The sequence below is a fragment of the Bubalus kerabau genome, chromosome 5 (assembly GCF_029407905.1).
Source record: "Bubalus kerabau isolate K-KA32 ecotype Philippines breed swamp buffalo chromosome 5, PCC_UOA_SB_1v2, whole genome shotgun sequence".
NCBI classification, from domain to species: domain Eukaryota; kingdom Metazoa; phylum Chordata; class Mammalia; order Artiodactyla; family Bovidae; genus Bubalus; species Bubalus kerabau.
Window position 1 is genome coordinate 59,344,598 of NC_073628.1, and position 23,521 is coordinate 59,368,118.

General features: G+C 38.8%; 1 protein-coding gene across 1 annotated transcript in view; it reads left to right on the plus strand.

The window, feature by feature from the left end:
• The first annotated feature begins 369 nt into the window (after positions 1-369).
• CR1L (complement C3b/C4b receptor 1 like) overlaps positions 370-23,521 on the plus strand; it is a 53,656-nt gene continuing 30,504 nt past the window's right edge. Inside the window, 4 exon segments of the mRNA XM_055583752.1 lie at positions 370-452; positions 454-512; positions 942-973; positions 18,084-18,156. Coding sequence (XP_055439727.1) covers positions 370-452; positions 454-512; positions 942-973; positions 18,084-18,156 — 247 coding nt within the window.

Sequence of the window (23,521 nt, forward strand, 5' to 3'; positions counted from 1 at the left end):
CCTGAGGGACTACATTGTGTGGTGTCGCAAGAGTTGGATGTGACTGAGTGACAGAGCGCATGCACACAGACACACGCACACATGCACGAGGTTTTAAGGTATAGTAACTGAGTCCAATATTTAAAATATGCATTAAAATATTGCTTCATATTTGTTGAGTTTTGTCTACAAACTAAGTGCTGAAATTTCTTTGTGCTGAATCATTGACTTGGCAACAGACTTTCAACAGTGGTTACTGCTACACCTATGAAACACACTGGAGAAAAAAAAAAAAGAGAAAGTATACTAGAAGTTTCTCCACTAACTTTTATGTCACTGTGGGCTTTCTCTCCAGGTCAATGCAAAGCCCCAGTGGTGCTTCCATTCACCATGCTTACAGAACTGATGGACAAAGATGAATTTCCTCTTGGAACAACTTTGAAGTATAAATGCAGCCTTGGGGATTATGGAAGTGTTCTCTATCACCTGCCTAAAAAACTCTATCTGGCCAAGCCCTGAAAACAACTGTACATGTAACAACTGAATACAGGGATTTCCTTTATCTCTATCTGGATTGAGAACTCCTCTGTATTAGTCACTAATCCTTAAGATCTGATCAATTGTTCAAATTTTGAAATGAAGACACAAGTCTTGGTAACTTTGCCTAAAGTATAATACATGTGAGATTTATTTTTGTAGATTGTATCTTGCTACTGCTGAGTCCCTATCATGTTCATTACAAATTCATTTCACAGGAAATGACCATCAGAAGGCATGACTGAGGGAAAATTTGCTAGGGGATGTCCCATTTATACAACTGAAACTAAGTAATGAATGACTCAGGAAAGGAAAGAAAAGTGTAGGTGGGGAGAGAATCCCAAGCTTCAAGTCTTTTGATTTATATTGGTTGAATTACAGAGTCAGCATTTTAGTAATAAAGTTTACATTTTTTTTTTTGACAGGCAAACAATATGAGGATGAGACAGATCTGGAGGTGAGGTCTTTTTGAAAATGATGGGTGGAAGGTACCTGATTCTGAGGCAGTCTTGTGAGTTTCCTCAAGGTAGCAAATCTGTGGAACTACAAATGCCCTTCAGTAATCTATGGCCAGGTTGACATCTTATGTATTATTAGAAGTTCAGAGTATTTTACACCCAAGTTCCCATGTTCTGCTTCTTCCCCATAGGTAAATCATGTGGATCTTTTCTAGAGCCCATAAATGGCAAAATGAAGATCAACAAAGTCACTTGGTTTGGATCAACTTTTAATTATTTTTGTAATAAAGGGTGAGTAGGCAGTAGCATTGTTTTGGATAACAGTTCTAGAATTGTAACAGTAGCCTCTAAATAATAGTCTCAGAGTCAAACTACTTATTCACTCAAAATATAACTTTAAGGTTTCTAAGTAGAGGTGGTGACTTGAACCCAGGCATTTAACTACCCTTGGCAATGACTAAACAAATATTTGAAAAAAATAGAAAAAAATCTGTATCCAAGATAGAAATTAGAGGGGTGAGGATAGTCTTTTCATACTGAATTAAGGTACCTAAAGCAAAGTGAAACATTCACTAGATGAGATCGACCAGCATTCTAAAAATATAAATGAAACAAACATACCTACATTCTTAAAACAATAAGGCTTAGAAATGTTGGAATCAGGAAAAAGTAGGAAAGACCTCTTTATTTGGGATGATGGAGCAGATGTGATGGATGGGCAAATCTTAATTGTTCTAGCACCCCTACAGAAGTGTACACTATGCAGGTATCATGCAGCGGACATACTCTTGGCTTATTGCTACAGGAGACAATCAATTAAGGAAAAAGAAGGAGGACCTTATATCTTAAGTTCTGATCTGCTTTTATTACTTATTGCTTACTTACAATACATACAAAATAATATAACTGAAACATAAAAATAGTAATAAAATGAAATGAATTTCAGTGCATATGCCACCAGCCTTAAAAACATCACTACTCCCTTTGATTACTAAGTACTTGAGTACTATGGAGAAAAGGAAAGATATACCCGATTGAATGCAGAGTTCCAAAGAATAGCAGGAAGAGATAAGAAAGTCGGCCTCAGTGATCAATGCAAAGAGATGGAGGAAAATAATAAAATGGGAAAGACTAGGATCTCTTCAAGAAAATTAGGGATACAAAGGGAACATTTCATGCAAAGATGGGCTCAATAAAGGACAGAAATGGTATAGACCTAAAAGAAGCAAAAGATATTAAGAAGAGGTGGCAAGAATACACAGAACTATACAAAAAAGATCTGAATGACCCAGATAAGCATGATGATGTGATCACTCACCTACACCCAGACATTCTGGAATGCAAAGTCAAGTTGACCTTACGAAGCATCACTACGAACAAAACAAGTGGAGGTGATGGAATTCCAGTTGAGCTATTTCAAATCCTAAAAGATGATGCTGTGAAAGTGCTACATGCAAAACACCAGCAAATTTGGAAAACTCAACAGACGCCACAGGACTAGAAAAGGTCCGTTTTCATTCCAATCCCAAATAAAGGCAATGCCAAAGAATGCTCAAACTACCGCACAATTGCACTCATCTCACATGCTAGTAAAGTAATGCTCAAAATTCTCCAAGCCAGGCTTCAACAATACGTGAACCATGAACTTCCAGATGCTCAAGCTTGATTTAGAAAAGACAGAAGAACCAGAGATCAAATTGCCAACATCTGTTTGATCATGGAAAAAGGAAGAGAGTTCCAGAAAAACATCTACTTTGGCTTTATTGACTACATCAAAACCTTTGACTGTGTGGATCACAACAAACTGTGGAAAATTCTGAAAGAGATGGGAATACCAGAACACCTTACCTGCCTTCTGAGAAGTCTGTATGCAGGTCAAGACGCAACAGTTAGAACTGGACATGAAACAATGGACTGGTTCCAAATCAGGAAAGAAGTACATCAAGGTTGTATACTGTCACCCTGCTTCTTTAACTTCTATGCAGAGTACATCATGCAAAATCCTGCGTTGGATGAAGCTCAAGATTGAAGCACAATCCCACAAGATTGCTGGGAGAAATATCAATAACCTCAGATATGCAGATGACACAACCCTTATGGCAGAAAATGAAGACAACTAAAGAACCTCTTGATGAAAGTGAAAGAGAAGATCTTTTTTTTAAAATTTATTTTATTTTATTTTTTAACTTTACAATATTGTATTGGTTTTGCCATATATCAACATGAATCTGCCACAGGTATATACGTGTTCCCCATCCTGAAACCTCCTCCCTACTCCTCCCTCCCCATACCATCCCTCTGGGTCGTCCCAGTGCACCAGCCCCAAGCATCCAGTACAGTTCAGTTCATTGTTTCAGTCGTGTCTGACTCTGCAACCCCATGGACTGCAGCACACCAGGCTTCCCTGTCTGTCACCAACTCCTGTAGTTTACTCAAACTCATGTCCATTGAGTTGGTGATGCCATCCAACCATCTCATCCTCTGTTGTCTTCTTCTCCTCCTGCCCTCAATCTTTCCCAGCATCAGGGTCTTTTCAGATGAGTCAGTTCTTCTCATCAGGTGGCCAAAGTATTGGAGTTTCAGTTTCAGCATCAGTCCTTCCAATGAATATTCAGGACTAATTTCCTTTAGGATGGACTGACTGGATGTCCTTGCAGTCCAAGGGACTCTCAAGAGTCTTCTCCAACACCACAGTTCAAAAGTATCAATTTTTTCAGTGCTCAGCTTTCTTTATAGTCCAACTCTCACATCCATATGTAACCACTGGAAAAACCAAAGCGTTGACTAGACGGACTTTTGTTGGCAAAGTAATGTCTCTGCTTTTAGTAAGCTGTCTAGGTTGATCATAGCTTTTCTTCCAAGGGGCAAGTGTCTTAATTTCATGGCTGCAGTCACCATCTGCAGTGGTTTGGGAGCCCCCCCAAATAAAGTCTTTCACTATTTCCATTGTTTTCCCATCTATCTGCCACGATGTGAGGGGACCAGATGCCACGATCTTAGTTCTCTGAATATTGAGTTTTAAGCCAAATTTTCACTCTCCTCTTTCACTGTCATCAAGAGGCACGTTAGTTCTTATTCGCTTTCTGCCATAAGGGTGTTGTCATCTGCGTAGCCAAGGTTATTGATATTTCTTCCGGCAGTCTTGATTTCAGCTTGTGCTTCCTGCAGCCTAGCGTTTCTCATGGTGTACTCTCCATATAAGTTAAATAAGCATTTTGACAATATACAGCCTTGATGTACTCCTTTCGCAACTGGAACCAGTCTATAGTTACATATTCAGTTCTAACTTTTGCCTCCTGACCTGTATACAGATTCCTCAAGAGGCAGGTCAGTTACTCTATATTCCCATCTCCTTAAGAGTTTTCCACAATTTGTTGTGATCCATACAGTCAAAGGCTTTGGTATAGTCAATAAAGCCAGAGTAGGATTTTTTCTGGAACTCACTTGGTTTTTTAATGATCCACCAGATGTTGGCAATTTGATCTCTGGTTTCTCTGCCTTTTCTAAATCTAGCTTAAACATCTGAAATTTAACAGTTCATGTAATGTTGAAGCCTGGCTTGGAGAATTTTGAGCATTACTTTACTATCGTGTGAGATGAGTGCAATTGTGTGATAGTTTGAGCATTCTTTGGCATTGCTTTTCTTTGGGATTGGAATGAAAACAGACCTTTTCCAGTCCTGAGCCCACTGTTGAGTTTTCCAAATTTGCTGGTGTATTGCGTGCAGCACTTTCACAGCATCATCTTTTAGGATTTGAAATAGCTCAACTGGAATTCCATCACCTCCACTAGCTTTGTTCATAGGGATGCTTCCTAAGGCCCACTTGACTTCCCATCCAGGATGTCTGGCTCTAGGTAAGTGATCACACCATCATGATTATCTGGGTTGTGAAGATCAAAGTTGGCTTAAAACTCAACATTCCAAAAAGTAAAATATTGGCATCTGGTCCCATCACTTCATGGCAAATAAATGGGAAAGCAATGGAAACAGTGACAGATTTTATTTTCTTGGGCTCCAAAATCACTGCAGATGGTGACTGCAGCCATGAAATTAAAAGACGGTTGCTACTTGGAAGAAAAGCTATGAGCAACCTAGGCAGCATATTAAAAATCAGAGACATTACTTTTCCAACAAAAGTCTGTCTAGTCAATGCTCTGGTTTTTCCAGTAGTCATGTGTGTATGTGAGAGTTGAAGTATAAAGAAAGCTGAGCACTGAAGAATTGATGTTTTTGAACTGTGGTGTTGGAGAAGACTGTTGAGGTCCATTGGACTGCAAGGAGATCCAGTCAGTCCATTCTAAAGGAAATCTGTCCTGAATATTCATTGGAAGTACTGATGCTGAAGCTGAAACTCCAATACTAGGCCACCTGTTGTGAAGAACTGACTCCTTGGAAAAGACCCTGATGCTGTTAAAGATTGAAAGTGGGAGGAGAAGGGGACAACAGAAAATGAAATGGTTGAATGGCATTACTGACTAGATGGATGTGAGTTTGAGTAAACTCTGGGAGTTGGTAATCGACAAGGAAGCCTGGCATGATGCAGTCCATGGGGATGGACAGTGTCAGACACGACTGAGCGACTGAACTGAACTGAACCTATTACCTTTAACGCTGTGTGCTCTTTTCCATTTTCTTTCCTTCACCCTCCAAAACTTCTCCAGAAGTAACCACCATCATTAATTTTGTCTATCCCTTACATTTGTTTTCTATTTCTCTCATATGTAGTCCTAACCATTATATTTTTTATTATACATATTTTGAACTTTATATAAATGACATGATTTTGTATGTACTTTTATGCATCTTGCTTTTGATTTAATGATTTTTTTCTGACATTCATTCAGGTGATTGTGGTTAACTCATTTTCATTTAGATTGGTACTCTCTTTTACACATACAATACAATTTATTTCTTTGTTCTTTTTATTAGATATTTGGATTATTTCTAGTTTGTTTTGATTTGTTTTGTTTGGTTTTTATAAGCATCTTTGATATAAACATTCTTATACAGGTTTCCTAGTGCAAATGGGCAAAAGCTTCTATAAAACAGTGGTTTTCAAACATTTTATCATGATCAACAACTAAAAATATATTTCTATAGTACACAAACACACATAGAGACACATGTATACCACATCACATACACATTTATATAAATTCAAAGTGTCACACAACTATTCAACATTAAACTAGAAATTTTAGCCAGGACAGTTAGTGAAAAAAAAAAAAAAAAGGCATCTATCTTGGAAAGGAGAATTAAAGCAATCTCTGAAATTAAGATAGTCTTTTGGCCTCTGTGGGAGAGGGAGGGGGGGATGATTTGGGAGAATGGCATTAAAGCATGTATAATATCATATAAGAAACAAATTGTCAGTTCATGTTCGATGCAAGATACAGGAAGCTTGGGGCTGGTGCACTGGGATGACCCAGAGGGATGGTATGGGGAGGGAGGTGGGAGGGGGGGTTCAGAATTGGGAACATGTGTACACTCGAGGCAGATGCATATTGATGTATGGCAAAACCAATACAATATTGTAAAGTAAAAAAAAAATAATAATAATAAAATAAAAAAATAAATAAATAAAACTAAGGGAAAAAAAAAAAAAAAAAAAAGACAGTCTGTGTTTGGAGGCCCAGTCAAGACGGTGGAGTAGAAAATTTCTAAGCATGCCTTTTCTTGCTGCTGCTAAGTCGCTTCAGTCGTGTCCGACTCTGTGCGACCCCATAGATGGCAGCTCACCAGACTCCCCCGTCCCTGGGATTCTCCAGGCAAGAACACTGGAGTGGGTTGACATTTCCTTCTCCAATGCATGAAAGTGAAAAGTGAAAGGGAAGTCACTCAGTCGTGTCCGACTTTTAGCGACCCATACCAAGGCTACAACTATATATAGAATAATTATCTCCGAAAACTAATGGAACAGATTGTCAACAACTAAGTATATATATATATATATATATATATATATATATATATATACATGGTCACATTGAGATGCAGAGGAGGAAAAGAGATGTGATCTCATCAGAACCCACATCCCCAATATAGTGACCCACAACCAGAAGAAAATCACAACCATAGGGTTCCCCTCTGAGGAGTGAGGTGCCCAAGCCTCACGTTGAGCTCTGTAGCCTATGGCATCTGCACCAGAAATAAAATTACCATGGTGTCTGGCTTTGAAAGACAGCAGGCTTATGTTTGGGAGATCCAGAGTGCAGTGGGAGACTCTTCTCTTAAAGGGTTCACTTGCTCTGAGTCCCACACAGACAGAGCAGCAGTTTAAAAATGCCTGGATTTTATAAGAAGGTGATTTACTGTCTAGTTTTAGGGCACTAGGGGATGTACAGGGGTACATGTACCAGGGGATGAAAGTGCTGGTAGGTGCCATTTTTTTTCTCTCCCTCCATATAGCTGGCCCAGTACTGGTAGGTGCCTTGCTGTCACTCTCCATAAACATAAGTAACACTGTGTGCCCTATCCCAACATTCCATTAAGAATCTGCTCTACCCAACCCTCCAGCCTCAACCAGTTCCTCTAAAGATGCTCCCACCCCATCCTACCCATTGCATGTCTCTGGTCAGGACAAGTGACCCTTTAAAGTGATTCACATTCTGGGGGCCTAGCCCCTCCCATCAGCAAGCCTACAGTAATTGCAACTAGGCCTCCCAGACTCCTGGGCTGGGGATCAGTCCTTCCCACCAGTGTTTTTTTTAGAAGTCATGACCTAAACACAACAGAAGGATGCAGGTAACCCATGAAGGGGATAGCCTTGAGTGCCTGGCTCTGGTGACCAGGACGGGTTATGTCACTGGGCTCTACAGGACACCATCAACATAAGGCCACTCTTTTAAGATTGGCACATGTAGCCAATGTCCCTAATATATAAAAACAAATGCAGAGAGGTAGGCAAAATAGGAAACAAGGGAATACCTTTCAAGTGAAAGAATAAGACAAAAGCCCAGAAAAAGAAATATATAAAATGGAGATAAGCATTTAGCAGATAAAGAGTTCAAAATAATAGTTATAAAAATGCTCATCAAATTCAGGGAAAGAATGGATGAACATAGTGAGAATTTCAATAAAGAGACAGAAAATACAAACAAGAAATATCAGAACTGAATAATACAATAACTGAAATGAAAAATTAATGAGAGGGACTCAATTACAGAATAGAAAATGCAGAACAGATCAGTGATCTGGAAGACAGAATAGTGGAAATAGACCCAAATTTGTAAACGGGAATCATGTGATATGAAGGTATCATGTAGTGTTTCAAAGCATAAGCAGACTAGTATTTTTTAATAATATTAAATACTTATTGCATTTTATGTACCACAGTAATTTCATATTGATCAAAGAAACAAATGTTATTATATATGACTCCTAGATAAAACTAAATAAAAAGGAATAAATGTGTCAAATTTAAGAATATTCCAAGTCAATGGGTTTATCTCAAGCAAAGGCAGAATCCACTGAGAGATTAATAGAATTGAGACATATATTATTACTAAAAACAAATGAAATGCAAATGAAAAAATATATGGAAAGACCTTATAAACAAAACATGAATATCTAAATAGAGAAATGATCAAAAGATACAAAGTGGCAATTAACAAAAGAAAAAGGTATAAATTGTCAATAAGTGTGGAAGGGTCTAGCCTTGCTATTAATAGAATACAAATGAAAATAACAATAGTATCCTATTTGACACACTTGAGAAATTTGTATGCAGGTCAGGAAGCAACAGTTAGAACTGGACATGGAACAACAGACTGGTTCCAAATGGAAAAGGAGTACGTCAAGGCTGTATATTGTCACCCTGTTTATTTAACTTCTATGCAGAGTACATCATGAGAAACGCTGGACTGGAAGAAACACTGGAATCAAGCTGGAATCAAGATTGCTGGGAGAAATATCAATCACCTCAGATATGCAGATGACACCACCCTTATGGCAGAAAGTGAAGAGGAACTCAAAAGCCTCTTGATGAAAATGAAAGTGGAGAGTTAAAAAGTTGGCTTAAAGCTCAACATTCAGAAAACGAAGATCATGGCATCTGGTCCCATCACTTCATGGGAAATAGATGGGGAAACAGTGGAAACAGTGTCAGACTTTATTTTTTTGGGCTCCAAAATCACTGCAGATGGTGACTGCAGCCATGAAATTAAAAGATGCTTACTCCTTGGAAGAAAAGTTTTGTCCAACCTAGATAGCATATTCAAAAGCAGAGACATTACTTTGCCAACAAAGGTCCATCTAGTCAGGGCTGTGGTTTTTCCAGTGGTCATGTATGGATCTGAGAGTTGGACTGTGAAGAAGGCTGAGCACTGAAGAATTGATGCTTTTGAACTGTGGTTTTGGAGAAGACTCTTGAGAGACCCTTGGACTGTAAGGAGATCCAACCAGTCCATTCTGAAGATCAGCCCTGGGATTTCTTTGGAAGGAATGATGCTAAAGCTGAAACTCCAGTACTTTGGCCACCTCATGTGAAGTGTTGACTCAGTGGAAAAGACTCTGATGCTGGGAGGGATTGGGGGCAAGAGGAGAAGGGGACGACAGAGGATGAGATGGCTGGGTGGCATCACTGACTTGATGAACATGACTCTGAGTCAACTCTGGGAGTTGGTGATAGACAGGGAGGCTTGGCGTGCTGGCATTCATGGGGTCGCAAAGAGTCAGACACGACTGAGCGACTAATCTGATCTGATCTGATCTGAATACAAAAGTATTTATTCAGAGCCCACAAATCCTAAGAATAGCAATAAACAAAAGAGGCAAAAATCCTTACGTATACCTGCTATTGATGAAGTTCAGTGTAATGGGTATTGACATAAACTTCTAATAACAGTACTGTTGTTATTGTTTTGTTGCCCAGTCATGTCCACCTCTTTCCAACCCCATGGACTGCAGCAGGCCAGGCCTCCCTGTCCTTCACCATCTTCGGGGTTTGCCCAAGTTCGTGTTTATTGCATCAGTGATGCCATCCAGCCATCTCATCCTCTAATGCCCTCTTCTGCCCTCGATCTTTTCCATGATCAGGGACTTTTCCAATGAGTCATCTGTTTGCATCAAATGACCAAAACACTGGAACTTCAGCTTCAACATCAGTCCTTCCAATGAATATTCAGGGTTGATCTCCCTTAACATTGACTGGTTTTATCTCTTTAGTAACAGTATAAATTGATATAAATTTATACCATTTAGCACAATTTAGGCAATATATTTTTGCCAAGAAGTTAAACTTATCAGAAGAGTCTGTGTGTGCTGTGCTGAGTCTCTCAGTTGTGTCTGAGTCTTGCAATCCCATAGACTGTAGCCTGCCATGCTCCTCTGTCCATGGGATTCTCCAGGCAGGAACACTGGAATGAGTTGCCATTTCCTTCTCTAGGGCATCTTCCCAACCCAGGAATCAAACCTCGGTCTCCTGTATTGCAGGCTGATTCTTTACCAACTGAGCTACAAGGGAAGCCCTCTGAAGAGTCTAAAAGAATCTAAAGGTTTGGAAAGGTTGGAAAATAAACTAATATTCACAATAGGGCATTATTTGAGTAAATTGTGGTCCATTTTAGGTGATGGAATGGGCTTCCCTGGTGGCTCAGAGATTAAAACGTCTGCCTGCAATGTGGGAGACCTGGCTTCAACCCCTGGGTCGGGAAGATCCCCTGGAGAAGGAAAAGGCAACCCACTCCAGTATTCTTGCCTGGAGAATCCCTTGGGCAGAGGAGCCTGGTAGGCTGCAGTCCATGGGGTCGCAAAGAGTTGGACATGACTGAGCGACTTCACTTTAAGTGATGGAATATTATTCTGCAATAAAATATTGGAGATTGATCATAGTATATTTGCTAGAGCTTGCAGGAAGCATTCCAATGAGCAATTCACATATCTTCACCACCAAATTTCTGGACCAACTGAAGAATCAGACAGATGAAGCTCAAATTATATCTTTATTGCTGAAAGGGATTGGTAGAGAATATAACTTTAGGTCAGGGATCAATGAACTAATTTTTAAAATCCCACAACTAAATGTACTTTCCTGTTCTCAGGCACAGATGAATAACAGTCAGCTTCCCCCACACACCCCCACTCACCACAGGGGTAGGAGAGGCACTTTAGCATATGGCTGGGAATGAACCAGAATGCATCCTCTCTGCAGGCATGAAGAGTGGGAGTGTGGTGCAAGATGAAGAAGTTTGAAATTAATTTCCCTTATCCTTCTCCCAAACTCACCAGTCTGAGAACTCATGATTGGCAGGTAGAGATAAAAAGAGAACCCAGGAGTATCAGTCTCAATAAGGCCCCAAAAGGAAATCTCAAGAGCAAATGTAGGTGTGCTACCCAGCAATATTGTATATAATGAAAACAGTTTTAGGATAGAGGTTATATTTAAAGAAGGCGAGACTCCAAACTCAGGACTAAGGCAACTCCAAACTAAGGCAAGGAGAGAAAGTTGCTTGTTATTTCAGAGAAGAAGGAGGAGAAAGACAAGTGAGGGATGGAATAAAATTACTGATGGCATTCACTTCCCAGGGTAACACTCTCTAAAACTCGCCCAAAATGCAACAAAAATTCTTTGCACAAGTGGATTTGGGGGAGAAACCCACAAAATCCTGGGTTTTGCTGCTAGATGAAATGTAGTACAGAACCCAAAGCCAGCAGGGATAGACACAGCAGAGTGGAAGCAGAAAGAAGTGTGGGAAAATAAGCCCTAAGACACACAGACATCATGCGGGTGAAGGAGGACTCTCATATGGCTGTGAAATATAGGTCCCAGTCCAGTTTAACCACAATCACCTGACAGCTAACATTCATGTTACACATGTATTTCTTCACATAAGAGACTGAAAGAACTTCCTCTAAGTTCTGGACCCAAAGTACGGTGCACAGACCAGCAAGGTCAGCATCTCCTGGAAGCTTGTTAGAAATGCAAAATCTGCATACCCACTGAATCAGAATCACATTTTCACAAGATCCCCTGGTGATTTCCATGCAAATGAGAATTTTGAGAAGCTCTTCTCTAAACCATTAACTATGCTGAAAGAGAGATTTTAGGTAATTTTTTGTCATTACTGGAATTTTCTGTGTCTTTCACTTTTTTCTACAATGACTGATTATTAACTTTTATAAACGGTTTTTAAAGACCTGTTACTGAACTTCTAGTTCCAGCTTTGCTTTTCCCTGCTTCTCTCTCTGCATATGAATAAATACCCTGGAAACTGTTCAACATACAACCATAAGATAACCACAAAAGGTAGAAAGAAAGTGGGCTGGTTAGGGGCCCCAGACCTTAAAGAATGATCTTGTGGTGAGTTCCCTGGATTTTCCTTTTATCTCAAAAGATAAGTGCTATAGAAGACTGTAAGCCAGAATAGTCAACAAGCAGAGAGAAACAGAAGCCTACTCTCCCATTAAAGGACTGGAGGAGGGGAAGCTCAGCAGGGATGTAGTGAAGAAACCCATACTTAGGGATAGCATTGGCCCAGTTTGCCTAGCATAATAGGGAGAAATCAGGGATGGGGGAAGTCTGTCCTTCCCACGTCCCACCCATCAGAAACAGCACATCTCAGTCCACCAGCAGCCATGTCAATAGCAGAACATGGGTGACTGACATATCTCATGCCCTACAATGGCCAACAGCAGTGAGTTTATTCTCTGCTTCCAATAGCACCAGAAGAACCTGGTTGGTGAGACCTAGACTTTGAGATAGCAGGGAGACTCCTCCACTCACATCAGACATGCCAGAAGGCCCAGGGTGCCAGCCTTCCACACTGTAGCAGAAAACAGACCAGGATCAGTATCTCTTGACCCTACACCCATGGTAGTGTACCACTAATCCAGCAGCAGAAGATGAACCGGTCTCAGGGTCTCTTGATCCTCCACATGGTGGGAAAAAGCACCCAGACTCAAGTCTCCTAGTCTTCCGCATACTAAGATGCTCCAGTCATGTCTGACTCTGTGCGACCCTATAGACTGTAAACTGCCAGGCTCCTCTATCCATGGGATTCTTCAGACAAGAATACTGGAGTGGGTTGCCATGCCCTCCTCCAGGGGAACTTCCTGACCCAGGGATAGAGCCCGAGTCTCTTATGTGTCCTATATTGGTGAGTGTGTTCTTTATCACTAATGCCACCTGGGAAGCCCTAGTATTTTACCCAGCAGCAAAAAGCAGCCTCATTAGATGCTTTCCTCCCTTGGTGGCACCAACTCTGGTGAAGTGGGAAGCCCACCCTTAGAAAGTAGCCAGAGAGCAGGCCAGAGAATTTACTCTTTATCTCAAGGTTTGAATAGCCCCGATTCCACACCTAGCAACAGCAGGCAGCCCAGGGAAGCACTTTTATTCTTACAGGCAGCATCAGCAGAGATACACTGAAGATTTACGTGGGAACCAGACAAATAAAGCAGATCAGAATACCATTGAGAGACTTAGAAAACTAAAGCTAAATTGGAACTAAATCTCATAAAAGTAGTCCAGAATCTACACACTAACCTAAGGAAGATGGTTGCCTGATAAAATAGGTTTAAATAAGATCAAGAATCTTATAATATTCAACATGTTTAGGATACAGTAGAAAACTGTCATGTCAAGAACCAGGAAGCTCACAACTTGATTGATAAAAGATATCAACTGATGTCAATACCAAGATGAATTAGATGTTAACACTATTATAAATACTTTAAAGCAGCCATCACAAAATTATTTAAACAAGGTATTATAAACCCTCTTGAAAAGAAACCTTTGAAGCAACCATAGAGAAAGGACACCTTATCTCTAGGGGAACTCCAGTTGGAATGAGAGTGATGGCATTTTCTTATCTGAAAATGTGAGATAAGAGGGATTTGGCACAACCTATTTCAGCTACTGAAATAAAAGAACTTATCACATATGAATTCTATGTCTGTAAAAAATGTCCATTGCATGCCTAAAAACTGCTATTCTGCCTGTATCTCCCATGGCTTTGCCTCTCTCTATATATTAACCCCATCTTCCTTCTGTGCCCAGATTTACCTCTTATTCCTGAGGACACCAGTCCTTGTGGGTGGGGCCCACCTAACCAAAGCCTTAACATATTACATCTGTGAAGACCTTATTTCCAAGTAAAGTCACATTCTGAGGTTTCAGGTGGACACAAATTTGGAGGCACATTGTAAAACCCAGTACAGACACAAATATATATTTCACTGAACAGAATATACACTTGGAAAGCAAGCACATGAAAAGATATTTGACTTCATTAGCCATTAGGAAAGTGCAGATTAAAACAACAGTGGGACAGCATTGCACATCTATCTGCATGAGTACTATAAAAGCAGTAAAAATACCAAATGCTAGCATGGATGTGGAGGAAATAGATGACTTATGCATTGTTGATAGGAATTTAAAATGGGAAATTCTCTCTGGAAAACATAAATGAGCTATCAAACCATGAAAAGAAAATGGAAGAAACTTACATGTATTTTACTAAATGAAAGCAACCGATCTAGAAAGGCTAGCTACTGTATGGTTCTGTTTATATGACATTCTGGAAAAGGCAAAACTATGGAGTAATAATATGGTTTTCAGAGACTGAGAGTAGGGACGGATGAATCAGCTGAGCTCGGAAGTTTTTCGAGCAGTGAAACTAGTCCATGTGATACTACACTGGTGAGCGCGTGTCACTCTACACTTATCCAAACCCATGGGATGTATAGCAACCTCTGAGTGAGAATGATGTATCAGTGTAGGAATGCATAGCTCTGAGGGAGTGAGAGTCGCTCAGTCGTGTCTGACTCTTTGTGACCCATGGACTATAGCAACCTCTGAGTGATAATGATGTATCAGTGTAGAAATGCATAGCTCTGAGGGAGTAAGTGAGAGTTACTCAGTCGTGTCTGACTCTTTGTGACCCCATGGACTATACAGTCCATGGAATTTTCCAGGCCAGAATACTGGAGTGGATAGCCATTCCCTTCTGCAGTGGATATTCCCAACCCAGAGATCAAACCCAGGTCTCTCACATTACAAGAAGTTTTTTGTTTTTTTGTTTTTACCAGCTGAGCCATCAAGGAAGCTTGCACAACTCTAGTGGAGATGCTGAAAATGTGGAAGGATATGCATATGTCAAGGCAGGGAGTCTATTGTAAATCCCTGTACCTTCTGGTCAGTCTTCCTTCAACTGCTCTTAAAAATAGTCTACTAAAAATTGCATAGATATAAATGCACATGCAAGCATGTGCATTCATGCACACAAATTAATACAAATAAAACAATAAATATGAATAAAATTAATGGATCATATCTATGTCAATATCCTGGTTTTAACATAATACCATAGTTTTGCAAGATGTTACCAATGGGAAAAAATGAGTAGAGGGTGCCTGGGCTCTCTCTGTATTATTTCCTACAACTACATATGAATCTATGATTATCTCAAAATAAAAAGGTTTTCTTTAAGTTACTATGAAGTTGCTAAAGAGAGGTTCTTCTTACCAAAGATTTCAATGTCCTAATCTAAATAATTCATAAAGATTTTTTTTTCTTATTTTTTCCCTAACTCATCTATCTGGTTCATGTATGCATAGATTCAGGACATTCTTAAAAAATAAAAAATTATCATTCTGAAAAAAAATAAAAAATAAAAAAGGAAGTGACACAAATACTGAAAGGTCTCTCTGTTCTACTCTTGGCTCTATGTAGAAGATTATCAAATATCTAGACACATTTACTTACAGACTGCTTGTGGCTTCTGGCATTGAATTTGTCATGACTTTTCCTGAACCGTGGCTTAGCTGATATGACCCTACAACTCCCTCTTCCCCAGGTGACCCAAGAAGGTAGGATGGATGTAAAGGGTACAGATTGTTGAAATGGATATAAAAATTCTGGATTCCTCTTTTAAAAAGAAGCGTGAGTTTTACCTCTCTTTCTTTCTCAACATCATGAAAGGGAAGAAATCTGGCTATTATTTACTAAATTGTTTAATGTATTTTTGGGAGACAAATTTAGTACATGAAAACATTCTCTAAGGGTCCCCCTAACCAATGAATACAAGGTTACATTTTGATTCATTCTGTGTTCATTATGCAACACTAAACAATAGTAGCAAAAGGAGAACTGTGGACTCAAGTTAGAACTTCACCATTTTTATCCCCAATGCCGTGATTAGAAAATAAAAAGAGCACTTTGAGAAATAATCTCTGTGAAGGCAAAAGCCAGAAGCGTCTCCATGGTTTCTGCCTCTATGGCAAACAGATAGAAGGAGGGGCACACGTAGTGGAAGGACTGCAGCCTTCCTTTCCTCCATTTTTTGTCTATTTGTATTTCTGCGAATTTGCGGTGCAATTTAGAATATGTTCATTTCTGAAGATGTTCCAAAAGGCATTAGGAAACCTGAAAACAATCCTGAAGGCATTAATAAAGACAACACAATCACTACTTCAACGTAACAATGCTTCAGGTTTTTCCAAGAACTTCCACAGCTGTCACTCTTTTCATTTTATCTCTATTTGATCTATTTTGTTGTTTGAAAAAATTTTGTGCCATAGTCTCTTATCTATTCATAAGACAATATTCTAAGCTACACCAAAGAGACACTTGACTGTTATTTGACACTATTTTTCTTAACCTTTAGTAATATCCAATCTTATTCTCCACCAATTTTCATGAACAATCCAGCCCAACAGTCCATGACTACACAGAATTTCAGTTGAAACAGAAATAAATGTCATCAGTTTTTCTAAATTGTATGGCAAACTTTGAACACCTTTTGGCATACTAATTGAGAATTTTTGCCTTTAACGTTTATGATATGAAATAAGTGCTCAACTAATTTTATCTTCTTTGGATTTCCTTTGCTTCTAATTTGATGAATCTTATTTATCTTAGATGTATATAAAAATGTGCCTTAACCTAATAAAGAAGAGATATCTAATTTAGAAGATCTGAAGAAGAAAATTTGTTGTTCAGTCGCTCAGTCATGTCTGACTCTCTGTGACCCCATGGACTGCAGCATGCCAGGCTTCCCTGTCCTTCATCATCTCCTGGAGCTTACTCAAATTCATGTCCATCAAGTCAGTGATGCCATCCAACAATCTCGTTCTTTGTTGCCCACTTCTTCTCCTGTCATCAATCTTTCCCAGCATCAGGGTCTTTTCTAATGAGTAGGCTCTTCGCATCAGGTGGCCAAAGTATGGAAAGAGTCATCTCCTAGCTAGGTTGATAAGAAGTCCAGGGTTCCTGAGGAGAAGAAAGGAGTCCAGAGCCCTCAAGAAGGAGAAAGAGGTCTGGGGCTCTCAAGGAGAAAAGGACAAATGTTCTTTTCTACACTGTTTTGTCTTAGTCAATATAACAATGTATCTTGCTTGAGGACATGTTTCTCCTTAACAAGAACTTTCTGACTAAACTTGTCATGTTAAAATGTATATTATGGAAGTGGGTCTGGTAAGATCTTTCTATTGTTCATTCTAATCTTGTTAATTTAAGATGTATGTTGTGGAAGTGGGTCTGAAAAAAGTATATAAGGCCTTGATAAGACTATCTGGGGGCATTCTCCATCCCTCTTCTGATATCCATGTCAGAAGCTGTCTCTTTCCCTTTTCTTACTTTAATAAAACTCTGCTACACAAAAGCTCTTGAGTGATCAAGGCTGGTCCCTGGTCCTGAAGCTACATCTTCTTTGGAGATCATGAATCCAACATTGTTCACCTATCAGTATTGGGGCTTCAGCTTCAGCATCAATTCTTCCAATGGATAATCAGGGTTGATTTCCTTTAGGTTTGACTGGTTGGATCTCCTTGCAGTCCAAAGGACTTGCAAGAGTCTTCTCCAACACCACAGTTCAAAATCATCAGTTCTTCAGTGTTCAGCATTCTTTATGGTCCAGCTCTCACATCTATGCATGGCTACTGGAAAAACCATAGCTTTGACTATACGGACTTTTGTCAGCAAAGTAATGTCTCTGCTTTTTAATACACTTTCTATGTTAATGTCCAAATAAAGGCATAACATTTGGGAAAGTGATAGTACTTTGATAAATGGAAATTGTCCTTCTGAATTTTCCAAGATTGTAGTTTAAGCAGGATTAAGTGTTTATTTACAATACAGTATTCATTATTCTTTGTCTCTAGATACCGAGTAGAGTCAATCCTCTGCTGCACTCATCATCTCTGGCAACTCTGTTACCTGGGATAATGACCCACAGATTTGTGAGAGTGAGTTAAATATTCTTGTCTGTTACTTTACCAAGAGATTCTCAATTTTTCCCTGAAGTTATAAAAAATCTTAATTGATTTTGCATCCTGTCATTCAGATAGATGAATATAGTTTAATGGTCTCAGAAATACATGTAAGGTTCTGGCAACTGTTTTTCAAAGTACTTCTTTATTCTGGGTTGAGCCTTTCTGAACCTAGGGACTTAAATGAATAAAAGCCTTCAAATTTCATTTTCATGTCTATTAATTTGAAATTATGTTGGTTCTGCCAATCCCAGTATAATAACCATTCTGCATAGACAATTAGTAAAAAAAAAATTTGAGTCTTTCTAAAACACTCGATTTATTTATTTATTTATAAAATTAAAAATTTTTTTTTTTTGGTCACACCACACAGCCTGCAGGGTTATTGAACCAACCACACCACCTGCAGTGGAAGCTTGGAGTCTTTTTCTTTTTTTTTTTTACACTTGTTCCCCATCCTGAACCCCTCTCCCTCCTCTCTCCCCATACTATCCCTCTGGGTCATCTCAATGCACCAGCCCCAAGCATCCAGTATAATGCATCGAACCTGGACTGGTGATTTGTTTCATATATGATATTATACATGTTTCAATGCCATTCTCCCAAATCATCCCACCCTCTCCCTCTCCCACAGAGTCCAAAAGACTGTTCTATACATCTGTGTCTCTTTTGCTGTCTCACATAAATTTTTAAACTGATACTCTCCAAGGCTGATGAAGCTATGGAGTAATTTGCTTTCATGTACCAAATGTTTAACACACTTTCTTGAAAGTCATAATGTAATATAAGCTTCAAAAATGAGCTTATATTTTGACCTGCTACATAGACTTTATGTTGCTGTTCAGTTGCTAAGCTGTGTCTGACTCTTTGTGACCACATGGACTGCACACTAGGCTTCCCTCTCCTTCACTATCTTCCAGAGTTTGTTAAAATTCATGTCCATTTAGTTGGTGATGCTATCTATATAACCATATTCTCCTCTTATAGACACTTTGCAACCCTTTTAGACTGTAGTCTGCCAAGCTACTCTGTCCATGGGATTTTTCAGGCAAGAATATTGGAGTGTGTTACCATTTCCTTCTTCAGGGGATCTTCCTGACTTAGGGATTGAACCCATGTCCCCTGTGTCTCCTGCATTGCAGATCGATTCTTTACCCTTTGAGCCATCAGGGGCCCTAGAATTTATACTTAGGAAATAAAGCAGATTGTAAATTTTTATTGCAGTATACATTATAATGGCAAGCACATTAATCTAATATAAATGCATTTCACGGTTCGAATTATGGTTTGGAAATAACCTACTGGAAGGAAAAAGACTTATTAAAAATGACTACAGAGAGTTCCCTAAGAAACATAAAATATCCATGCATAATTAGAAGAAATACCTCCATACATTGGAATTATATTCAGTCATAACAGAATATCATGAAGAAACACTTAGTAATATAACGATGACTATTATATAAAAGTAGTATATCTAGACCTATTTTTATATTTTCATCTCTATAATTCTGTAACTTTTTCTATTTTCAACCCTGGCAAATGGCTTTAAGCCTCCTTGATGAAGGGTAGCAAGGAAACAACGGTATACGTTTTGGCTGTGTAGCATATGCTTCCTCAAGAAGAGCTAGTCAGTCTCCCATTTATTGAAGCTGCTCTAGGTCTCCACATTGGTCTCAAGTCTTAGAATTGGTTGATAAATAACTACCGCTTTCTTTTGTACTGATTCAATCAGACTTCTGTTCACTAGATCTAGATCTTCTCTAAAGCTCCAGTACTTTGGCCACCTGATGCAAAGAGCTGACACATTGGAAAAGACCCTGATGCTGGGAAAGATTGAGGGCAGGAGGAGAAAAGGTGGTTGGATAGCATCACTTCCTTAATGGACGTAAGTTTGAGCAAACTTCAGGAAATAGTAAAGGACAGGGAAGCCTGGTGTCCATGGGGTACCAAAAGTCAGACAGGACTTATTGACTGAACAACACCATCTTCTCTGCTCATACAAATCAAATAATACTTTAGACCACTATATATCTGCTTCAGTTTTAGAGACTCCATGATCAACTAGCCAATGCAAAGATCTTTGCAGAAAAATCATTCTGATTTCTCTTTCAATTGTCTCTGGTAGCTAAGTGCTACTATGTGGCCTCTGTGATCCTGAAGTCCTTTCATCTCCATTGGATTCAGAGAACCTCATTTAGTAGCTACCATTCCCACTGTCATTCCTGTCCTACAGAGAATAGCCAGCACAGAGTTCCTCAAGAATGCTGAAACTTCTACATAAATGTGTTTCCCAAAGCCTTGGATAAAAGGTCTCACTTTCAACCTATGCGCACCGTGGAGACAGGGAGTAGATAAACAGGTCTCCATGGGGTCGCAAAGAGTCGGGCACGACTCAGCAACTAAGCACACACATGCAAACGATAAATTCATTCTTGTGTTCCTAAGTCCTCATGCCACAGGGTGTCTTCCTCTGTGGTACAATGATAATGTCCTGGTATTTCAGTTTCATTCTGTTAAGCCACATTCAAGCTAACATATTGAATTTGGAATCTCAATTCTTTTGGTGTATTTTGTTCTGCTCACAAGTCATAAGTGTTATTTCCCTTACTCTCCCTGGTCCTACCAAGGCTCAAATCTGGTTAAAGGACTAGAAACAGTGCAAAGAGGTAGGGGTAGGTTCTGAGGAAAATTAGCAGTCCTTGTAATTTGGGTTACCAGGGTTAGCAAATAAAATTACAAGATGCCCAGTTAAATTTGAATTCAGAGAAGCAACAGATATTTCTATAGTATAAATATGTGCAATGCAATATTTGGCATATACTTCTATACTTAGAAAATTTTCATTATTTTTTTCTGAAATTCAGATTTAACTGAACATTCTGATTCCATGGCAATACTTCTTCAGGAAATAGGAAGCGTCTCTCCTCAGACCAAGGAGGAATGGCTGCTCCTTCTAGTAAAGGAGGCTCAGTAGAATTTCCAGGTTCAAGGTATTCAGTTTAATTAGAATTTTTCCATATATCTCCATCTCAATTTTCAGTCAATCCTTCTTCTAATCAATGACCAAACTTTACTGTAAGAAATTCTGTGAATTTGTGAATTCAATTTGTATTGCAATTCACTCCCAGTATTATGTGGTGTATTTGGTTTTCAAAAATCTTGGTCCTGTGGCTACAGGATACAAGTGTTTCTTTTAGGGTAGATAGAGAAGCTTTCCTACCCAAACCTTGAGCAGTAATTGAAAGCTTTATAACTCACCATTTTCTTTCTCTTAAGTTCTCTGATGCACTTAGAAGCAAGGAGCAATCCCATTATATGCCTTCCCTCAAATGTTATAGGACAGCAGCCACTTGGTCATCCCAAATCTTAATTCTGTTGATTGTAGGTGTCAGTGGGTGTTGACTGAGGTGATTTCCCCCTACATTCCATAAACTACATGTGTGCCTTTTTCTTGGGCAGCTTTAATTCCTTTAAATCTAATTGTATCAAATAACCAATCCCAGACTCCACTGTTACTCTGGGATAAATTTTGGTTCAAATATGAAAGCAGAACTATTATTCTTATTATGCAACAAGAGATTTATTATGGAATTAAACTTTATCCAGTTGCATGAGGAGTTGGTCTAAAAAGATCAGAGAAGTCACTAACCAGCTGTCTTGGAGTTGAGGCTTTTAGCAAACTAAGCACATCTGACAGCTGGGATAGACCTGGGAAGAGGACTGGTGTAGAAATCTATGAAAGATTTTTGCTTTTCCTGATTACTGCTTCTGTAAGCTCACAGTGAAGCATCTGAGAGTGGGATGGAATCACTGTAGGGAAGCAGGACAGCAGTTGAAGTGAGCTGGGTGTAGAAATAAGGAGAGCAAGGACAAATGGGAACCTGACCATTTGTTCTGTGCATTTATCCCCTTGCCTCCACTGACCAAGGATGACCAGAGTGGAATGACTGTTGCTTCATTTCTGCCTCAGAATTTCATGCTGACTTCTAAAGCTCTAACCCCAATCTAGAACCTTCCAGGCAAAGTAAGTCTGGGAAAACCAGCTCCAATTTGACCTGAATGACATTTCAGAAAAACATGAGATAACTGTAAGTTTCCTATTTCCCTCCCTCCTTTTACTCCTACTTCTTTCTTCTTTTTCTCTGTCCCTTCCTTCCTTGCTCTTTCTTTCTGTTTTGCCGTTGCTTTACTTTCTTTCTTTTTCTTTTCTTTTTTTTTTTAATTTTTGGCCGTGCCACATGGCTTCCAGGATCTTAGTTCTTTAACCAGGGATTGGACCTGGTCTCATGTCAGTGAAAGCACTGAGTCCTAATCACTGGATGTCAGGGAATGTCCCTCCTTTCTTTCTTCTTTCCTTTTCTCTCTCTCTTTCTTCCCTTCCCTTCCTTTTGTCCCTTCTCCACCTTTTGTTTTTTCTTTCTTTCTGTCTCCTTCCTACCTCTCTTTCTTTCTTTCTTTCTTTCTTTTGCTAGGTAGGACTGCTAGTATGTTTCACACTGGTGGAATCCTTGTCTTGTTCCTCATCTCAAAGGGAAAAATTCAACAAAATAATTCATTATTAGTCTGATATTTGTTGTAGGCTTTTTGTAAATAGCCATTTTCAGATTAAGGAAGTTCCTTTATATTTTATATTTTTCATTGCTAAGAATTTTTGAAAAAAATAATGGATTCATATTCCAATTTTACATTCTTGAAATAAATCAACTTGGTCATAACATGTTAAAATTTTTATTTGTTATTTAATATGCTTTTGTAACACATATTATATATTTTTGATGTATAATTCACATATTAAAAAGCCTTTTGAAGTATAGAGTTCAATGATTTTTAGTAAAATCACATTTGTATAACCAATACCATTAATTTTAGAACACTTTTATTACTCTATCCTTAATATCTTTTAGGGAGATTAGACTGTAATTTTCTTTCTTGTAATTTAAAAAATCACATTTCAGTATTAAACTTATGATAATCTCATAAAACCATCTTGTAATGTCCCATGTATTTGTTTTCCTATAGAATTTAGGTGAGATTGGCATTACTTCTCTTTTATTTATTATTTTTTTTTAGACTCATTGTATTTATTATAAAAAGCTGTATGTATACAAAAATCAAAAGGAGTTTACACTGAACATCTGTATATTTTTCGTTTAGATTCTACGTTTAAAAGTTTGCTAGATTTTTAAAAAAAATTATTTATTTTATTTTATTTTTTTACTTTACAATATTGTATTGGTTTTGCCATACATCAACATGAATCTGCCACGGGTGTACACGTGTTCCCAATCCTGAACCCCTCTCCCTCCTTTCTCCCCATACCATCCCTCTGGGTCATCCC